Source organism: Ambystoma mexicanum, chromosome 11, assembly GCF_040938575.1.
Source record: "Ambystoma mexicanum isolate Mex_15411 chromosome 11, UKY_AmexF1_1, whole genome shotgun sequence".
Classification (NCBI taxonomy): domain Eukaryota; kingdom Metazoa; phylum Chordata; class Amphibia; order Caudata; family Ambystomatidae; genus Ambystoma; species Ambystoma mexicanum.
Genome location: NC_090934.1, coordinates 872,987,663 through 873,006,604, shown reverse-complemented (window position 1 = coordinate 873,006,604; position 18,942 = coordinate 872,987,663). Strand labels below are relative to the sequence as shown.

At 43.8% G+C, this 18,942-nt stretch overlaps 1 protein-coding gene across 2 annotated transcripts in view; it reads left to right on the top strand.

Annotated features, from left to right (window-relative positions):
* The window catches only part of ANO9 (anoctamin 9), a 640,562-nt gene extending 622,040 nt beyond the window's left edge, over positions 1-18,522 (top strand). For both annotated transcript variants that reach the window (XM_069623932.1, XM_069623931.1), the window contains one exon: positions 16,217-18,522. In XM_069623932.1, the coding sequence (XP_069480033.1) occupies positions 16,217-16,244 (28 nt within the window). In that variant the 3' untranslated portion in view covers positions 16,245-18,522. The remainder of the gene's footprint in view (positions 1-16,216) is intronic.
* Positions 18,523-18,942: the final 420 nt, after the last annotated feature.

The window sequence follows — 18,942 nt, the reverse complement described above, 5'->3', positions numbered from 1 at the left end:
GCCGATTCAAGACTCTAAATCTGTGACCTGTGGTCAGCACTGTTTTTTTTGTATTAGTCAAATGTCTGAATGGAAATCGCTGTCGGCTGTTTTGAAAATGTATTTGAGCAATCCCAATCAACACAATCAAATGGCTGCAAGATTCGTTAACAAGACATTACCTAATGTGTATAGATGTCACAAAATATTCACAGTGTGTTAAAAATGTTAATGCAGATTGTCTATCCAGTGATACATATGTCAATAAAATAACTTTTTTTTTAATCATTGTGTGTCGTGTGTCAATATACATAATAAATAATAAAACGTAATGAAGAACCTGTTGGTTTTACGATTTATAAACATTTATTAATAAAAAATGAAAAAAGATCTACTTAATACAGAAAGAATGAAAGTTATACCACAAACATGCCAATATAGCAAAGAAGAAACATATCCATTCAGACAATGATGGAGGAGTGCATTAATTGGATAATCATATAGGGGGCATGTGTCTTGATGCGACCTAGGCGCTTCAGCAGTATGACTGATGGGGGAATCGTAGATTTGTGAGGGGGTGGGTAAATATTGCTTAAACCAGCTGGTATTCCACCCCTCACCGGGACTGGGCCAACAGGTTCTGCTCACAGGGCTATCTAGAGGGCTGTGTTGTTGATGAAGAATAATGGGGGCAGCATATTATAGCCACTCCAGAAGGTGTTGTTGGGTGACATTACCCACCATGGATGTCAGGATATTTAAATTCACGAACGTATGCATGAACTCGTTCCAGCAATGGGGCATTTAATATAGATGTTGGGTGTTCATTCGTAACACCCTGCACTATATTGTGCAGGTTTGAACCCCTTACAACCCAGCTGCTGTAAATAAACTCACCCATATCGATCTAGCCGGCCATATCCTTTGCAAGTTCCATCTTATGTAGCGATAGGTCCACGTTAAGTTTATAGCGTTGGCTAAGGGTCTTCACCATATCAGCGGCAGCCTGATCTAGCCATGGTGGAGCCTTCACACAGATTCCTCAGGTGGCATGTATAAAGTTAGTTTGTATCTCTCTGCATTGACGTGTCAGGCGTAGTTTAAGTATTTATGCAGAATCAGTATATAAGGCAGCTTTATCATGCGACAGTAAATCAGGTCCGTTTAAAATGTCCTTCATTTCCGAGGCGAGACCCATGGAGGCGACCATGCGTATATCCCAATCTGGCAGGGGCGTGGGGTTGTCAGACTTTCTAACTGCTGGTTGTTCACCAAATACATTTTATGGGTGTGCTCCATCAATGACCCCAGAGCGAGCTGGTGATTAAGGCTATGCCAAATACAGATCCTATGAATCTGCAAGCCTGAAAGACTGTTTTTCTTTTAGCCCTTAGCGATATTAGCTTATTGACCAGATTCATGATGACCACCTTTTTCAACACACCTATTTGACAGTGTGCTAGGGGTATGTGTCCCTTTAAAGTGTTCTGAGCAGTCTCCAATATAGAAGCCACCAGATCGTCAGAGGCCATGGCTAGAATGGCCTTGCGTGGTTGAGGGGATGGCGCATACAAGCATTTTGAGCAGCTCAGTGTTTCAACATGGTGAAAGCACGACTGGCTACTGGCACTGTAATGTGAGTAAGGTTGTTTTTTAGATGTCTTTTTTGGCATATACACAGCGGGTAGCCCTGCAGGAATATAGCAGTGCATAATCTATAATCCTCTAGAGTGATTGTTTTAAAATCAAGCAGAAGATATCCGTAGGGCTTAATGGTCGAATCTTCAAAAACATCCATGAGGACATACGTTTTAGACTATACATTTTACAGGCTATCATGGTTAGTTGTTTATCCCAGGGGGTTTTAAATAACACTATGCAACTAGTATTTGGCATTATAGATCTGTTACTCTTGCTCGTGTTGAACAGGTTCTGCAATGTAACTAAAACTTAGATTGCGGTGGTGGAAGTATAGAGTAAAGGCTTTCTCTAGCTCGGCATTCTGGCACCCCTCCGTCATCAAATCGTTCACGATGATCATATTCACCATGCTAACTGGAAGTAAATGATCGCCGTTGAGACTGTTGGGCATACTGTCTACAAACCGAATGTGTTTAAACTGATGTTGCAAGGAGGTATAAAGAGGTTGCCAGCAGCTGTACAACCATATATTATTATTGACAAGGTGTGTAATCGCGGTGTTGGCATTTTCTAGAGGTTCTCTGACCAAAAAAACGTTTACTGTAGCTGGAATGCCCTGCAAGCACACACGCGAATGAATGTTGTAGCTGGTATTAATAACAACAAATTCTTGACCACAAACCAACCATGTACAAATATCTATGTGCGAACGCCCCAACATGAGGTTAAATCACAGTGGGTGGTTAGCCTTTCAACTTTCTAGGGGTTGGTTAAAACAAACACCAATGTATCTGGGCGTGTATATTTGGCGCTGAAGCACCAAGTGAAAACCTACAAATGTACATAGTCTTCTCTAGCATACCTAGAAGCGGCAAATAAAAACATGCGACAGTTTTTGCAAATTTCCTTCAACAATATGACATTAAAGACTGTATAAAATGCACATCCACTGTATATGATACACAACATACGTTTGGATGTTATAATGAATCATCCAATAAATAGCACCCCATACCATTACACCTGTGGAAAACAATGGTTTGCTTTTTGTCAGACAGCCCATAACACCTGTCCTTGAGGCTCTCAATATTCCCCATACTTGTTGGCCCCCAGATATTCCATGGCCCTTGATGATTTGACAAAAACAGGCGGCCCCATCCTTAGACCCTCAAAACAATGTTTCACACTTAAATACTGTAGCGCAGAGGTCGTCAAACTGTGGGGCGCGCCCCCCAGGGGGCCGCGCCCGCATCCCAGGGGGGGCGCCAGAGCCCAGCATGAAATGTTAAAAATGTTTTTTTAGTTTGGAGTAAATGAGAAGGGACAGCTCACATGGTCAGACTGGACCATAAAACGGTCGTAGGCACCAATGAAAAAATGGCCAGCAGTTGCGAATGGATATTCAGTCCTTCAGTCACAGACTGTTTGAATAGTACCCAAGGGGTTGTTTTTTGTTCAAATGTAAACAAATTGTGATATTTAAAGAATATTTATTCAGCAACAATGGTCAAAACTACTAGCTGCATAGTGAAGTAACTCCTCAAACTGGCCCACATTGGCCAAAAAAGTGGCCCATTTTGACTGACCTACATTAGCATTTAGCATTTTTGGTCATCGCCCTATTGCCCTATAGGCCAGTCCAAGCCTGCCGGCTCATCCATAATGGGTGAGGGGGCGTCCACCCACTGGCCACCTCACCCATTATGGAGGAGCTGAGGAGCCAGCCCAGTGAAACACTGAACATCCCTCAGCTGCTTTTAGCAGCTGAGGGAGTGCTCATGGGCTGGCTGAACTGTCAAAGGGAAACACTGTTTGCTTTTGACAGTTCATTTCCCCAGCCGCACATGATCACTGAGCCATGCAATGCTGGGGGTGTTTTGCTTCACCAGCCTTGCATAGCTCATTGGAAATGCTGGCTGGGGCACTGTATGTATGTATGTATGTATGTATGTGCGAGGGGTGCTCCTGCGCCTCCTCGCACATACGGGCAGAGCAACTTGGAGCGGGGCATTTTAGCAACCACGCGCAGGCCCCTGCAGAAGGTACGTTTATGGCGATTTTATTTTTTATTTAAATGTGTATGGATGTGTGTATGCTTGTGTTATGGGACTGTGGTGGGAGCAGGATGGGTGGCAACACTGGGATAGTGGTGGGAGTATGGTGGGGAGAGCCCAGGGTCTGTACTGGGAGTAGGGTGCGGCGACTGCACGCAAAAGTTCATAGCGATTTCTACATACTGTCCATCTGGCACTTTTGGGGGGGCCCGGCCTGCCCAAAACTTTGCTCAGGGGGGGCCCAGGCCAAAAACGTTTGAAGACCACTGCTGTAGTGTCATCATCAACCCCTGTAATACTGGTTCTTGGGGTCAGACCCACTATCTGTATCACCCCATGATTGATATCTTGATTGCTGTGGCATTCTCACTGCTCTCTGGCTTACGGATAACAAGGGCATCCAGAAACCCTATCCATTCCCAAGACACTTGTTGCCGGAGCCCCTTGAACTACCCCGAAAGCCATGCTCCATTGCCGGTGGCAAACCCAGGCCTTTGTGGGTTGAAACCCCCTGAAAAACAGTCCCTTCCAGTGACACATTCCACAAACCTTGCTATGCAGATCTATCCTCGATGATTGCGTGAACCTATCAGTCATATCCATGGGCGGCCGTAGATCCATGGCATCGGCGTATTTTAGTTGCAAGAGGCCACATGCCACACACAGTGTGGGAACAGCACAGAGACCATGATGGTTTGTCTGGCCCCAAACACCATGTTCGGGCTCTCAATACATCCAGAAATTGTTCATTTATGTGCAGAAATGTTCATAAATCCAATGGCGTCGAATGCTGATCTGCGCAGGCTGTTTTTTCAGGGGCACCGTGCTGTAACATCCAGTTGTTGGAAAACATTTCTATAAAAAACTGAAAATATATAGAATCAGGATAGATCACCTTTTACAAAGTGAGCATCTGTGCATTAAAATATTCACCAACAGTGTTACAACTGTAGCAACACACAGTGTGTTGCAATGTCAGCGTCAACATATTAAATCCAATGTAACAACCAAGTAAAGGTCCCTAAGAAATTGAAATTTCAATCCATTTATATAAAAGAATCACGGCTACACCCCTTCATCAAAGGTGTGATCTTTGGCAAAAAATCGAATCCATCACATCTTGGGGCATGCCAAGATTGTATGAAACACTGCAAAAGTTAGACCCATATTTTAAACATTCTGGTACACTTCTACCTCACACCTTTGTTTCAAAAGGTACACATTGCAGTTTTCACATGTATAGATGTAGGACAGCACTTGGCACTTCCCTTGCAGACAGTACACCTCCCCAAAAACCTCGAGCCCTGTATAGCACCCTGGCATTCCCACCCTTAAAATTTCATCAACTGTAGTACTTTGTACCACTAAATCACTGCGGTACCTTTCGCGCAACATGTGTGATCTTTGGCAGAAATACCAATGTCACTTTGCATGCATTTGAAATAGTTCATCAACTTTATCGGTTCTGTGAAGCTGAAACAAGGCCCTTGTGCACGTGCAAATATGCTGCATCACAAAAAGACAAGTGCACCAAAAGTGCAGACAGTGTTTATTTAATTTTTAATGTAATATTTTGAACGGCAATAAGGTGGTGGGTTCCACACTTTAATGGTGAAGTGTCTGAATGAATGTGTAGCAGCACCATAAATGCTTACAAAAAAACTCTACACACATGTTCAACTTATTCCCAAAGCTGTAGTCAAAATCAAAATACAGTTCTAGAACATAAGCTCTGTGCATAGAAATAGAATCCGGCGCTACCAATGTCTACGCACTGTCCTGTCTGACATGCAAAATCACAGAGCAATCTAAGCAAAGTATACATTTAAAAACACGTCATTAAAAGCACATAGCTGTTTAGTTTAAAAATGCACAACCTGTCTCAGAATGGGCCTGCATCATGGCCTATACAACAAAGGGTCTGCCTATCAATAAATACAGTAAACAAAAAAAGACTTATCAAAGCTTGAATAAAACTGCATAAATTGTCCAAACCACAAAAACAATATATTAAAGCAGTGGTCTTCAAACTTTTTTGGCCTGGGCCCCCCTGAGCAAAATTTGGGCAGCCCAGGCCCCCCCAAATGTGCCAGATGAACCTTTGCGCGCCGTCACTGCACCCTACACCCAGTACAGACCCTGGGCTCTCCCCACCCTGTTCCCATCACTATCCCAGTGCTCCCGCTCATCCTGCTCCCACCACAGTCCCTTAACACAATCATACACGCATCCATACACATATTTAAATAAAAAATAAATCACCATAAACACACCTTCCACAGGGGCCTGCGTGTGGTTGCTAAAAGGCCCCGCTGCAGGTTGCTCTGCCTGTATGTGCAAGGAGGCATAGGAGCACCCCCTCACACATTCATGCATGCATACATACATACATACATACATGCATGCAGTGCCCCAGCCAGCTTCCCAATGAGCTATGCAAGGCTGGTGAAGCAAAACGCCCCCAGCGTTGCATGGCTCAGTGATCATGTGCGGCTGGGGAACTGAACTATCAAAGGCAAACAGTGTTTCTATTTGACAGTTCTGCCAGCCCAGGAGCACTCCCCCAGCTGGAAAAAGCAGCTGAAGCTGAGGGAGTGCTCAGAGTTTCACTGGGCTGGCTCCTCAGCTCCCCCATAATGGGTGAGGGGGCCAGTGGGTAGATTCCCCCTTACCCATTATGGATGAGCTGCCAGGCTTGGACTGGCCTATAGGGCAATAGGGTGATGACCGTACCGAAAATACAAAATGCTAGTGTAGGCCAGTCAAAATGGGACACTTTTTTTGGCCAATGTGGGCCAGTATGAGGAGTTACTTCACCATGCAGCTAGTAGTTTTGGCTATTTTTGCTGAATAAATATTCTTTAAATATCACAATTTGTTTACATTTGAACAAAAAACACCCCCTTGGGTATTATTCGAATAGTCTGTGACTAAAGGACTGAATATCCATTTGCAACACTGCCCACTTTTACATTGGTGCCTAAGGCCGTTTTATGGTCCAGTGTTATAATTTCCTACAATGTAAAAAAATAGAAAAATATATATATATATTTTTACACATGTCATGCTGGGCTCTCGCGCCCCCGCACCCTCCCCCCAAGTTGTGGCCAGGCACGCCCTACAGTTTGAAGACCTCTGCATTAAAGTATTGAAATACCCCCCAAACTCAGTTTTACTGTTGAAATAAACTCTGAATAAACAGCAGACCCAGTTTCCAATCAGCAGGCTTTGCAGGGGTTCTCCCAGTGTTTGCAGACCCACGATAAAATCCAGCTGAAAAACAAGACCTCCCCGGGCAGAGCTGCAATCGGATGTCCCACTGCAGGGGATCTTCAGGCAGGTGTTCTGACACTGGGGTTGACAGTAGTCCTACTGGAGTCAGAGAACCCCTTTTAAAGGTTGAAAGCTCAATGTGTTTTCATTATCAACACATACAGATTTTATGAACTCATGTACAGGGTTTGTCACAAATCCAATTGTACCCGTTTCCTGTGTCCAAGCTGTTTCCCTGGCCTGGTGCCACTTTTTCTTATCAACACACACAGATTTCATGCATACTTGACAGGAATTACAGAGTGGCACCCTAGATTGTGAATAGTTAGCTTCCTGTATCCTTATAGCAACATCTAAAATTAAATAATGTCAGTGTTTATTTTCATGGATGGTGTGTTTATACAGTTGGCACAGAACATTCTGTTTTCCGGCGAGCTAAATATAAAGACATCTATGTTTTCTGCTGATGAGCTAGAATACCTCTGAGTCGCCACATTCCTGGGATTCCCCAGGCCTTGTCGTAGATAGTGTTGCTTTGCAGCTGTTTGTTGGGTCGCATAGCGGCAGAGGGCTACACGTAGGTTGCCGGATTGCACAGTGTCTGGGGAACACACTTTACTTATAATGTAAACTGCTTTAGTTATTTCAAAGCCAATAGTTTGAAGTGTTGTACAGGATCTAGTAAGCACATTTTACTTATAAAACAAAAGGCATTTCATATTTATACTCTGTATCAAAGTCAGTTCATATAAGATTGATATACATGTTTATATCAAAAATTGTGATATGAAATTGTATATAAAAATATTATTTGAATTATTTTTTATATACATTTTCATAGCAGAAAATATGTGTAATACGGTTTATATAAAATTTCATATAAAGAATTATTTTAAATATTTTTATATACATTTATATATCAAAAAATATGTTTCTATTATTTTTATATACATTTTTATATCAAGAAATATGTTTTATATAAAGGTTAAAAGGATATCAAAACTGCTTGATATTTTCCACTTCCAATCGCAGCAGGCCAGAACCCCTCTGTGGCATCATCACCATGTCATTCTGTGAAACCCTAGATTCACAGCCCCTGACTTCAGAGCTCACTTCACTCTTGGTGCTCGACCGAGCAACATCGTTGAGCGCCGCTCCCAGCCTCTCTTTTCTATATATAGATTTGATATTAAATGTATATTCACTTTATAGCAAACTGATATAAATTAGAAAACACTTTATATCCAATGCATATTGGATATAAAATTGATATCAAACATTTTTGATAGCCTTTTATATCAAATTAATATTGTGTTTATATCAAAGCCTACTAAAGGGGGAGGGACTAAGACTGGAAGCAGGGGGTGTGACCACCTGCCAAAATTTCGACTTGTGCAAAAGGGGACCCCTTCTACTACTTACATTTTCTCCTTTAAGGGAACATCGGTCACCAGCATATCTTGTTCTTTACAAAGAAATGCATAACAATTCCACAATTGTTCTCTTCTGCTTTGAGAAGAAATATATAACAATTGCACAATTTTATAATGTGTTTGACACCAGATAATACTTGATCTTGAAACACCTCACTGGAAAGCTTGGATTACATATCAGTAATCCTATTACTCTGATTCCTTCTCTTCCTCATCCCAGGCCTTATTGAGACAACCTCTTGTTTACATCTAAAAAAAGGTTCTGATGCCCCCGCCTCCACCTAGACAAGGAAGTGTATAAGATAGAACTCATGAATCTACATGTTCATACCTCAGAAGTAACATCCTGCAATATCCCTCTCAGTGTTGGGGCAGGGAGATGTAATCTGGACTCAACTTTACAATTGAGGTAGCCATGAACTTCCTTCCCTACATCTAGTGAGTCCCTAGTGAGCCCCTGCCATTCTCTCATTCAGTGTATGGAGGACTAGGTCCACATATAGGTGAATGTCAGTGATTACCTTAGGTTTGTAAAGGGGGGTAGAAATAAGCTATAGGCCTTTCAGAATGAACCTCAGGTATTGGGGTATGGAGTTTGTGAGGAACACATGGTGGCAACAGTAAAGACTGACACAAGCAATCACAGTTTAAGGGTGTTTATTAAACTGCATGAAGGTTGGATAAATGCCTAATCTAAACCTAAATCTAATATGGTAGCAAACGACTACCATGACATGAAAATGAAGCAGTCCTAGTGGCATCATTTCAAATAAAAAGCGCCTATACTAAGAAACCTATTGCCAAACCTTACAACTAATATATAAAGGGTGTGGGATAGTTTTCAAGAAACGAAAGAAGTGTTCACAAATAATATTTCAGGATGCGGTAGCTTGGGTCTCCCTTCCCCAAGTTTTGAGCACGGTGTAAGGTAGGATCTTGGAGCACAATACACTCTCAAACTACCCCAGCATGAGATGAAAGGTGCACTTGCAGCTGTCCAGGTCACTGATGGCCAAGTATCGTTTCTCTTGAAAGTCTCTTGCCTTTGAGGGCCTGACGTATTCCACTAACAAAACAAAAGTTCCTTCAACAAACAAATGAAGTTCAGTTTCCAATGTTCGCTGGGTGATGGCTTCGCCCCTGGGTCCCCCTCTTCCGGGTGCAGACCCTTCTTTACTTTCAGACTCCCTCCTCTGGGTTCACTGTAGCTTTTCCTTCTTTCATAAATCTTAATGTCTTTCCAAACAGTTTGCATGAACATCCCTTGGCCGGGTTCACCTTTGTCAGCACACTGTTTCTTGGGATTTTAGACTTTGCCCCTTCTTCTAGGCATCCATCTTCCAGGTTCACTCTTGCCAACGTCACATTCATTTTGCTTTTACTTTTCACTGTTTGCTGCATTCACTTCCCTTACTTTCTCTATAGTTCTTGGTCCAAAGGCTTTTGACTGCATTGGGATTTTGCTTGACCTCCTGTATGACCACTGTGAACTAACTTGGCTGCTCTCCTACAGACATCTGGTATCTGTAGTTTCACTCAGGCGGGGATCGACCAGAGTCTCTCGAGTTAGCACCCACGTTGTGCCAGTTCCCCCTGCAGCTGGTCTCCCCTTAACAGTTTTACAGTTCTTTGAACTTGGCTCATCTTGCCACTTTGTGACTGTCATTCACCACAGCCCGGCTCCCATCGGCTCTCGCCTCGACTCACCGGCTGTGATGAACCCCTTGGCTTTCCTCTTACCTGGAATCAAGGCCGGTACCACAGTAGTAGGAGTTTCCCTCGCTCCCGCTTATCAGCGTTGACATGCTCTGTGTACCGTTGACATCTGGTGCAGGACATTTGGGCTATTGTCCTTGGTCTTACAATTCCCTCTGCAGAGGTTTTGTGGGTCTGCATCGAAAAGGGCAAGGTTGTGTCTCCTTGTCAGCCACTCGATATCTGCCGCCTTTCTCCTCCTCTTGGATTGCGGACCTGGATAGCTGACTCGTCGTGTGTTTGCCTTGCTCGTACTGTGCTCTCTTGCTCCACCTTTTATCCCAATGGGGAAGGGTAAGGGCCATCGGGTGTGTGTGATTCTGATCAATTGCCTGACTTTGCCTGCCTCTTGTATTGGGACATGTCAGGTAAACGGCTCTGGTGTTAGTCCATTCTTTTGCATGTTGTGCGAAAGTGTTCATGTCAGAAAAAGGGGGGGGGGCAGTGTTTTTGAATGTCCTATGTGGTAGGGTGGAGAAGGGGTGTTGAAGAAAGGGCTTACTGCGTCTCACCCGTCTGTGTCCCACTCCCACTCCCTGAGGACCCCCCCATCCAGGTGATCCTCCCTCACTGGCCCACCCCCAGGAACTGGATCCAATAGCGTTGGCTGTGTCCTGGCCACCTGGATGACATATCCGCGGGGACTAGCCAGGGAGAGACCTTCAGGTTTCTAACAGGTATAACACACTGACCCATCCTGCATGCCAATGCCATTACCCAAAGAAAAATATTAGTAAGCTAGCACACACCTGTGGACTGGTTCAATGTGTTTGAATGCTGCACAGGGGTTGTGACATGGCCCTGAGGACAAGTAGGAGTTCCCAATTAGAACAGGGTGATCAAACTATAGAGCATGGAATTTTAAAACCTATGAGAACTGGGGAGATGGAAGCCCAAGAGGACCTAAAGAGTCTTATGGCTGCCAGTTGTGCTCTTGGGGATAACATGGCCAAAAATGTCTGGTGGGAAACCAAACACGTTGATTGGATTGTAATAGTTTGGGTCCAGTCAGCTTTGTGGCAGCGACTGGATAAGGATATCAAGTTGTGGGTGTACGATTTGCAGGTGGAACCCTGTGTTGCTTTGGGCACACCTGGAGAAAGGTCCTTCTCCAATCTTCTCAGGAGGCAGGCATTTCAACGAAGATGTTTCAGAGTGGAGAAAGGAATGTGTGGTCAGAGGAACAGGGAGGGGTCGACTGATGTGATGGAAGGTAGGAACACCTGTATTCCCTCAAACAGCAGGGAGCCACCAAAATGATTGAAGACTTCCCTTTTCTGATTTGTACCAGTACCTTATGAAGGGCAGGTATCAATGGGAATACAAATGAAAAGTAGCTCAGCCACAGAAATATAATTTAATTAGTAGCCAGAGTTAGGGGGTCTTGAGAGCAAGATGTTTACCTGGCAAATAGTGCATTTAGATTTGAGGCCCAAAAATCCCACAAGGAGGCAGTGAAACTATTGCAATGTATCTGAATGTTGAGGGTCTTAGTGAATAGCCCACTGTTGAGGGGTGTAATAGGCCTGAAGTGATATTGAGTTGCCTCTGCCCAGCTCCGTGTTTTGTGGGCAACTATCTGGATTGAGTAGCACTTTGTACCACCTTGATGATATATGTAGATCTTGGCCACCATGTTTTAGTGTGAATCAGGGCAGCCTACCCCATCACCTAAGAAGCCAGTTATTGGGGTAACTGAATGTGATACAAAGCTCAGTATCTCGCTATTGACTCTCAGGAATGTTTGTTCTGGCACCTAAGAGATTTGTTGTTGCCCCCAGCCCAAAAGGAGCATCGATTGGGGGGAGGTTTAGTGTGAGGTCTTTGAGGAAATGATAATCCTCGAGTCACCATGCCAAGGACTACCTCATTGGACAATGTGATTGCTTTTTGAGATTGAATAACAGTGCAACAGTAGGATATCCACCATGGGGTTGATGTGAGGAGAGGCCCAGGGAACCACAAACATGGTGCTGGCCAGTCCGCCTTGAACTGTTAGTGTTTCTTGGCCCTGTCCCCCATCAGGAAGGCCGACATCCTGTTCTACAGCTTGGATGCTCTTTTATGGGTGAGGAAAGTCTCATTCCTTGTGGTGTTAAAGGCCACTAATTAACGCCAGTTCATGGGATGGTACAAAGAAGAATTACTTCATGTTCAGAAGCCACTGAAATCGCTGCAGGAGATTCCATACAGTATTTGTGCCCTTCCACGAATGCTGTAAAGATGGAGCACAAATGACCCAGTCATGCAACTACGAGTGGACCACAACACCTTGGCCTTGAAGCATTCCTACCATGGGTGCAGACCTCTATGAATACTGTGAGGGCACAGTGCAGCCAAAAGGCTATAATACTGAATTGGTATTGGACTGATTTTGCAGTAAACCTCCGAAGCCCATTGGTTTCCATTTGGATGGGGATGTGAAAAAAAGTTGTCCTGTTGGTTTATTGATGCCATGAAGTTCCTTTTGGGGGGCATCGGGGTGATCCCCTGAAGTGTCTCTGTCTTGAACGGGATATCCTTGTCAAATTTGTTGTCCACCTTTATGTCGATAATTGGGGACCATTCCCCTGAGCTCTTTGCTACCAGGGAGAGTATGGAGTATATTCCCATCGACTATTGTGATTTGAGGAAAGATGTTATTTCCCCTTTCTGTAAGAGTTTCTGGATCCCCTCCTAGAGTGCTGCTTCATTGTGGGGGTTCCTGGGCCAATGTGTGACAACCAGCCAAGAGCCTTATGGAAGAGATTTTCATCCTATATCGCCATTTAACAATATCCGGATGTAGATGTCTTTTACCTCTTCTTCTGAAACCTAGGTTAAAAAGTTGGAGGCGGTCCCCAACCAATGATGTCTAGTTGTGTCCCGTGTTCCTGGTGTCAGAACGTTGACCGACTCTGAGACAGGTTGTTTTTTTCTTTAATAGGTTTGAATCAACTACATCTGTGAAATATTAGATGTGGAAACAGGAATCTGCACAACTGAGCATGACACAGAAACAGGAAATAAATAGGACAATAAATAAGACCCTAAGTGGGAGACAGAGAGGTAGTAAACCAGCCAGAGAGCCTGGATCATGGCAATGCCCTTCTGGAAGTTCTCCAGCAAGCACCCTGGCACCCCTGAAATGCTTCCTATATGCTGCAGCATGACTCATCAAAGGACTCTGCAAATTCGACTACCTCGCCCTGACCCCTCTAGAACTGTGCTGGCTCCTGCTTCAAGCACATATCACCTTCAAATCCTGCTGCATCATCTACAAGGCTGTTGTGCTCAAGTCCCCAAGCTACCTGGCTGCGAAGCTTAGCATCTGCAGAGGCCTACGATCCACCAGAAGTAAGGACATGTGTAGACTTGAACGCTGCCGGCGCTGGGAGGAAAAAAACAGAAGGCAGGCCTTCTCTGTCTATGCCACAAGACTCTGGAACCTCCTTCCCATCAACACCAGACTCACCCCTTTGCTTTTACATTTTAAGAAGGAGCTTGAGGTCCTTTTATACAAGGAATGGCAACTCCTTAAAATGAAGATCCACACACTGCTTCACTCACAACCTAACCAGAGACTAGGCAATCCAATCCCCTATTTTCTAGTGATAAAAATTGTAATAATAATAATGAGGTCAAATACATAACTCTGTAGTGGCTTCATTAGTCCACTGAACCACAGACCTGACTAAACCATCACCAAGTGGCCCACACATGTCAGGGCAACACTGTTAGCTTGCTTTAAAGTCTAGGAGATATTTACTCGTCCTTGTAGCCTTAGAGAAATGTTCAAGAGCAGCAGTCAGATAAGTGTCTTCGCACCTCAAAAATGAATTCCTTGCAGCAAATTTCCCCAGCAAAACACACTGGTTTAAGGTACCGCCTCCTAAAGACAGTGGGTGAAAAAACATAAATGGTTGACACTAGTTAATATGCACTTTGTGTTTCATTATTTTCAAAATATATTTGGGCAAGTATATCTAACAGTTGTCTTCAAGCAAATTTACATTTGAGCAGTTTAACTAGCTCAGCAGTGCTTTAAAATACAAAATAATTCCTTCTAATGCTGCCTTTAATTATTTGTCAAATTCACATTAAACATGCATATATATATACATTTCCTTGCTTAATCATTGAATTCGTTTTTTTTTTAATGGCAGAGCTATATTCCAACGCAGATTTTTCAGCCATTGACCTTCTCCTAGTGCAAACCTCCAAATTGCAGATAATCCAGAACTTCAAATGAAAAAATACATTTTGCTAACCTTCACTTTTCTTACTTTAAATATTCATAATAGAATGTATATTCTCTTCAGGGCGGGGAATTAATTGTGAGCAACATCGGGTGGGAGAGGGTCATAAAACCAGGATCAGGCTGGGGAGCTACCAAATAGTTACACTGGGTGAGAAAGATGCAGGTAACAAAATGCACCTACAGATGGGATTAATGGAGGGCAGAAACAGCCCGAGATAAACTGAGCATTTACGGTGAGCTACAGTGGGTGGAAACAAGCGAGGTAACTGTATGCACATAGAGATGAGAACAACAGTGTTAGAGATACATGCAGGAAACAGGCAATGGAACTAACAGAGATACACTGGGAGAGAGCAGGTAACAGGATGCATCTATAGATAAGAGCAACAGAGGTGAGATAAAGCTGGAAAACTAAAATATAGTTAAACTGGGTGGAATCGAGCCAGGTAACGGGGTGCACCTATAGACAAGAGACACAGTGGGGAGATGCAATCAATAAACATGACCGGGTACTAACTTAGAATAACACTGGGTGTGTGAGAGCAAGGTAACAGGATATACCTATAGATAGAGCAACAGCGGGGAGCCAGATGTAGGAAACCGGCCACAGAACTAAACTAGGGTTACTCTGGGTGGGAGAAAGCCAAGTAATGGGAACCACCTATATAAGAGAAAGAGATGCGGATGCAGCCAGGAAGCAGGCCCTGGAACTAACAATGAGTAACATTGGGTAGAAAAGAGACAGGTAACAGGATCCAACAGTAGATGAGAGCAATAGAGTGGAGATACAGCCGGGTGACCGGTCAGTGAACTAACAGGTAGCACTGGGTAGAAAAGAGCCATGCGACAGAATACAACTGTAGTTAGAAGTATCAGAGCAGAGACATGCCAGGGAACTAACAAAGTGTTACACTGGGTGGGAGGCAGCTAGGTGAAGGGATGCAACTGTAGATTACATACAGCAAACAAGGGACTAGGGCCAATAATCAGGCTAGGGAAACTACCATAGAGTTACACTTGGTAGCAGCATGTGTCTATCGATCAGAGCAACAGAGGGAGATACAGCCAGAAGACAGGCCAGAGAACTAACATAATGTTACACTGGGTGGAATAGAGACAGGTAACAGGATACACCTATAGATAGAGTGATCGTGGGTAAATAGAACCAAGAAACAAGCCAGGGGACTAACCTGGGTTACTCTTGGTGGGAGAAAGTTCACTAATGGGATCTACCTATAAATAACCACAACAAAAGGTAGATGGAGCTGGCAAACTAGCAATGAGTTAAACTGGGTGGAATCGAGCCAGGTAATATGATGCCCCTATAGTGCAGAGCAACAGAGGGGGCTAGAGCCTATAAACAGGCCAGGGAATAAATATAGAGTTACACTACGTAGGGAGAGACCCGGGTAATAGAGTACTCCTGTAGATACATACCATAGAGATGGTTTAGATCCAAGAAGATCCAAGAAGCAGGCCATGACACTAACATTGAGTTACACTGGTTATCAAGCCAGGCTGTCCATGGGAATTGTTGCCTATGAAATAGCCAGAGAACTAATAATGAGTTCCAGTGGCTGGTAAAGAGCCAGGTAACTTGATAAACCTATAGATAAGAGCAACAGATACGCATTTAGGAAACAGTCTAGCGAAAAACAATGAATTATGCAGGGTTGGCTGTACCTATAAATAAGAACAAAGGTGGATGGGATAGTACCAGGACACTAGTGAGGGAACTAAGAATATGAGGCACGGTGAGTTGTTGAATGGTGGCTAGCCGTGGGAAAGGGGTCGTTTTCCTCTGCTGTACCTCACATAAGCGTTGTGTGTTTGCCTTGCAGTGTGATCGAGCACTCAACAGAAGTGTGAGGGGCTCCTGACCTGGAGCAGGCGTGCACTGAGAGACCTCCTTGAACCCATGGATGCAGCTGGACTGTGCTACAGCAGGTCTCTGGTGCTCTGCATGACTCTTTCTATTAAACATACTCTCTATCTGGCCGACCTGAGCATTAGACTTTCTTTCAGAAGCACCGAGAATGACCAACAAATAGACCCCTACCGTTCTCTGGGAGGGCTGAAGCTCAGGAGATATCAGTCAAGGTCTCGAACCGTGCCAAGTCTCTACATGTTGACCATGTCTCCAAAGGAGGATGAGGACTACCTAAAAGCTGTTTGTGAATCAATGTAAGGAACTGTATGTACCCTTCCACAAAGCATTCATCAGCAACTAAGTCCCACAGCGAAGCTCTAGTGCACAAATATTGAGTCTCGACTATCTGTTCTCTCACTGAGTGCTTAGCATCATTAAGGGTCTGTGTCGCACTGAAGAGATGTCTTCTGGCCGATGACAAAATGAACACTCAGATCATGACAGCCAGATCAAAGAGACCAAAAACTCCTGAACACTTTAAACCACCCACCTTCTCCAGACTCCTCCCCATTTGTTCCTGGCTTGTCTCACAATTGATCGAATTGGACATCAGATGTGAAGTATTGAAAGTGGGCAGGTTATCCTGTAATGTTGATGTTTCCCATTCTTGCATAAAGCAAAATGTCATAATTCTTGCATTGATCAACACATGATTGTCCTCTGTCGACAGATCCTCTTTCCTCAGGCCTCCATGTGCTTGTGGCTGGTGAAATCATTGGACAGATGTCCAGTTGAAGGACTCATTTAGATGATAAAGTTAATGAAATTGACCACCCGAATTGTAGAACCTGACTTCGGGAAGGCGTGTGGTGGTTACTACCTCATTTGCATATTGTTGACATCCCCCAACCACACATTTATGACATTTTTGTGTAATTTACTCATAATTACTGTTTGTGATTAAGAACATTGGACCAGAGGATTGTTTAGATAGGAATTTGTCACCCACGTGGGCCCTGACCCGTAGTGTAAGGCAGAGCTAGGCCAATCACCAATGTCTCCCACAATGAAATCAAAAGGAGAAGAGGAAGAACGCTATTATTTATTGTCTTGTTTGGGATGCTTTGGGAGAGATTGCTAGGATTCTGGAAATTCTAAGAGACTTGTCTGTGTGCCTGGACCGATTCCTTAATTGCTGCCTGCTCTGTTGATCATCACTCTTTGGCCCATGAACAGTTGGAGGAGCAGGCATTTTGACGAGAGGTATGCAAAGGTGCTGTCACACATAGATCTCCTATGTGTAGGCCAGTTTGGGCTAGTTACATTCCTTTCTTGCCATCTCCCAATACTACACATGCTAAATGCCAGAGGAAAACGCACCATCCATCTCCCTGGCCCTCTTACTGTAACAGAACATGCCAATATGGCACCATTTATTTGTCTATAAGAGAGCTGTTATTTAGGAGTGTTGCATTCTGGAGAACTAAAACATGGCATTTACTTAAGATAAGCACACACTGCTTCTTCCCAATTCAATTTATCATAAGATGCATTGTGAGCAGAGTCAATGACCAGACCACTATGGTTCTTTGAAGTGGCTTTCGTGATATTGTCAATTTGGAACAAAACACATCTACATTTCCCTATTCTTATGCACTGAAAGAAGTTCAAACCTCTAGTGCCAAACTCTGTTTTAGATACTATAAAGTGATGTGGTTAGAGCCATCTAGCTCCGGGTAAGATCAATTGATAGAGGTAAGGCATTGTTTTGCTCTGGCTGGTGGCGTTCTTAACCCTTTTTCTCCCTGCCCTCTCCCCTGGATCAAATGCCTTCCAGAGGTGGTCTATGCTAAGGGAAATCAGAAGATAGGCTAGTGCCACCACAAAATGAAAGAGATGTGGGGAGATTAGATAAGACAAAGTCTTTACACACTAAATTGTCAGTCTGACCACCGACTGACTCTCTCCAGTCCGACCGGTCTTTTAAGGCAGTGCACATGTAGACCTGATCAGATCAGTATCTTCTTCCATAGCCCATTGGATATTCCAAATGCTAAATCTTTCATCCGCAGGTTCAGCTGGAACACTGAAGAGTGAAGTTGATCTCAATACCAATGTTGTCTTCCTTTTAGGTTGCCACCTGTCCATCATGTTTGTATGGAGATATTTCAATTGGTGGTATGTTGGCTTGAACACTACATTTGTAACCAGACAGTAATTTTCCTAGAATGTTGGCACTTTTTTTATACAATAAATGAAGTTGTTTACGTAATGTAATTGATCGGTATTATTGCATTGTTGAGGAATTCTGGGGCGAAATATGGGGTTTCTCTCTCATTTCTTCTTTCTCAACAAATGACTTGAAAGTAAATCTGAAGGGCAAGACTATTTCAGTATTGTGGTTTGTTGCAGCTTCAAATAGTTGGGTGACTACTCTGTGTCAACAGGGTCTCAGGCAACGGTTCTAGAAGAGCCCTTAACTAATGGGAAAGGCGAAAGGATGATGGCAGTGTTGATAAGTTCAAAACACGGTTCTACTGCTCAGAGATCCCCTGAAACTCTACTGTGTGTGTGTAAGGGTATTTATGGTGGAACCCAAGTGGGTGGGGCATTTGTAAACTATCACAGACTGGGTGGGCCCTGCCACATTCAGGAGCCTTCCTGCCACAGACAACCTAGCCAGGTGTTGGTACTGCC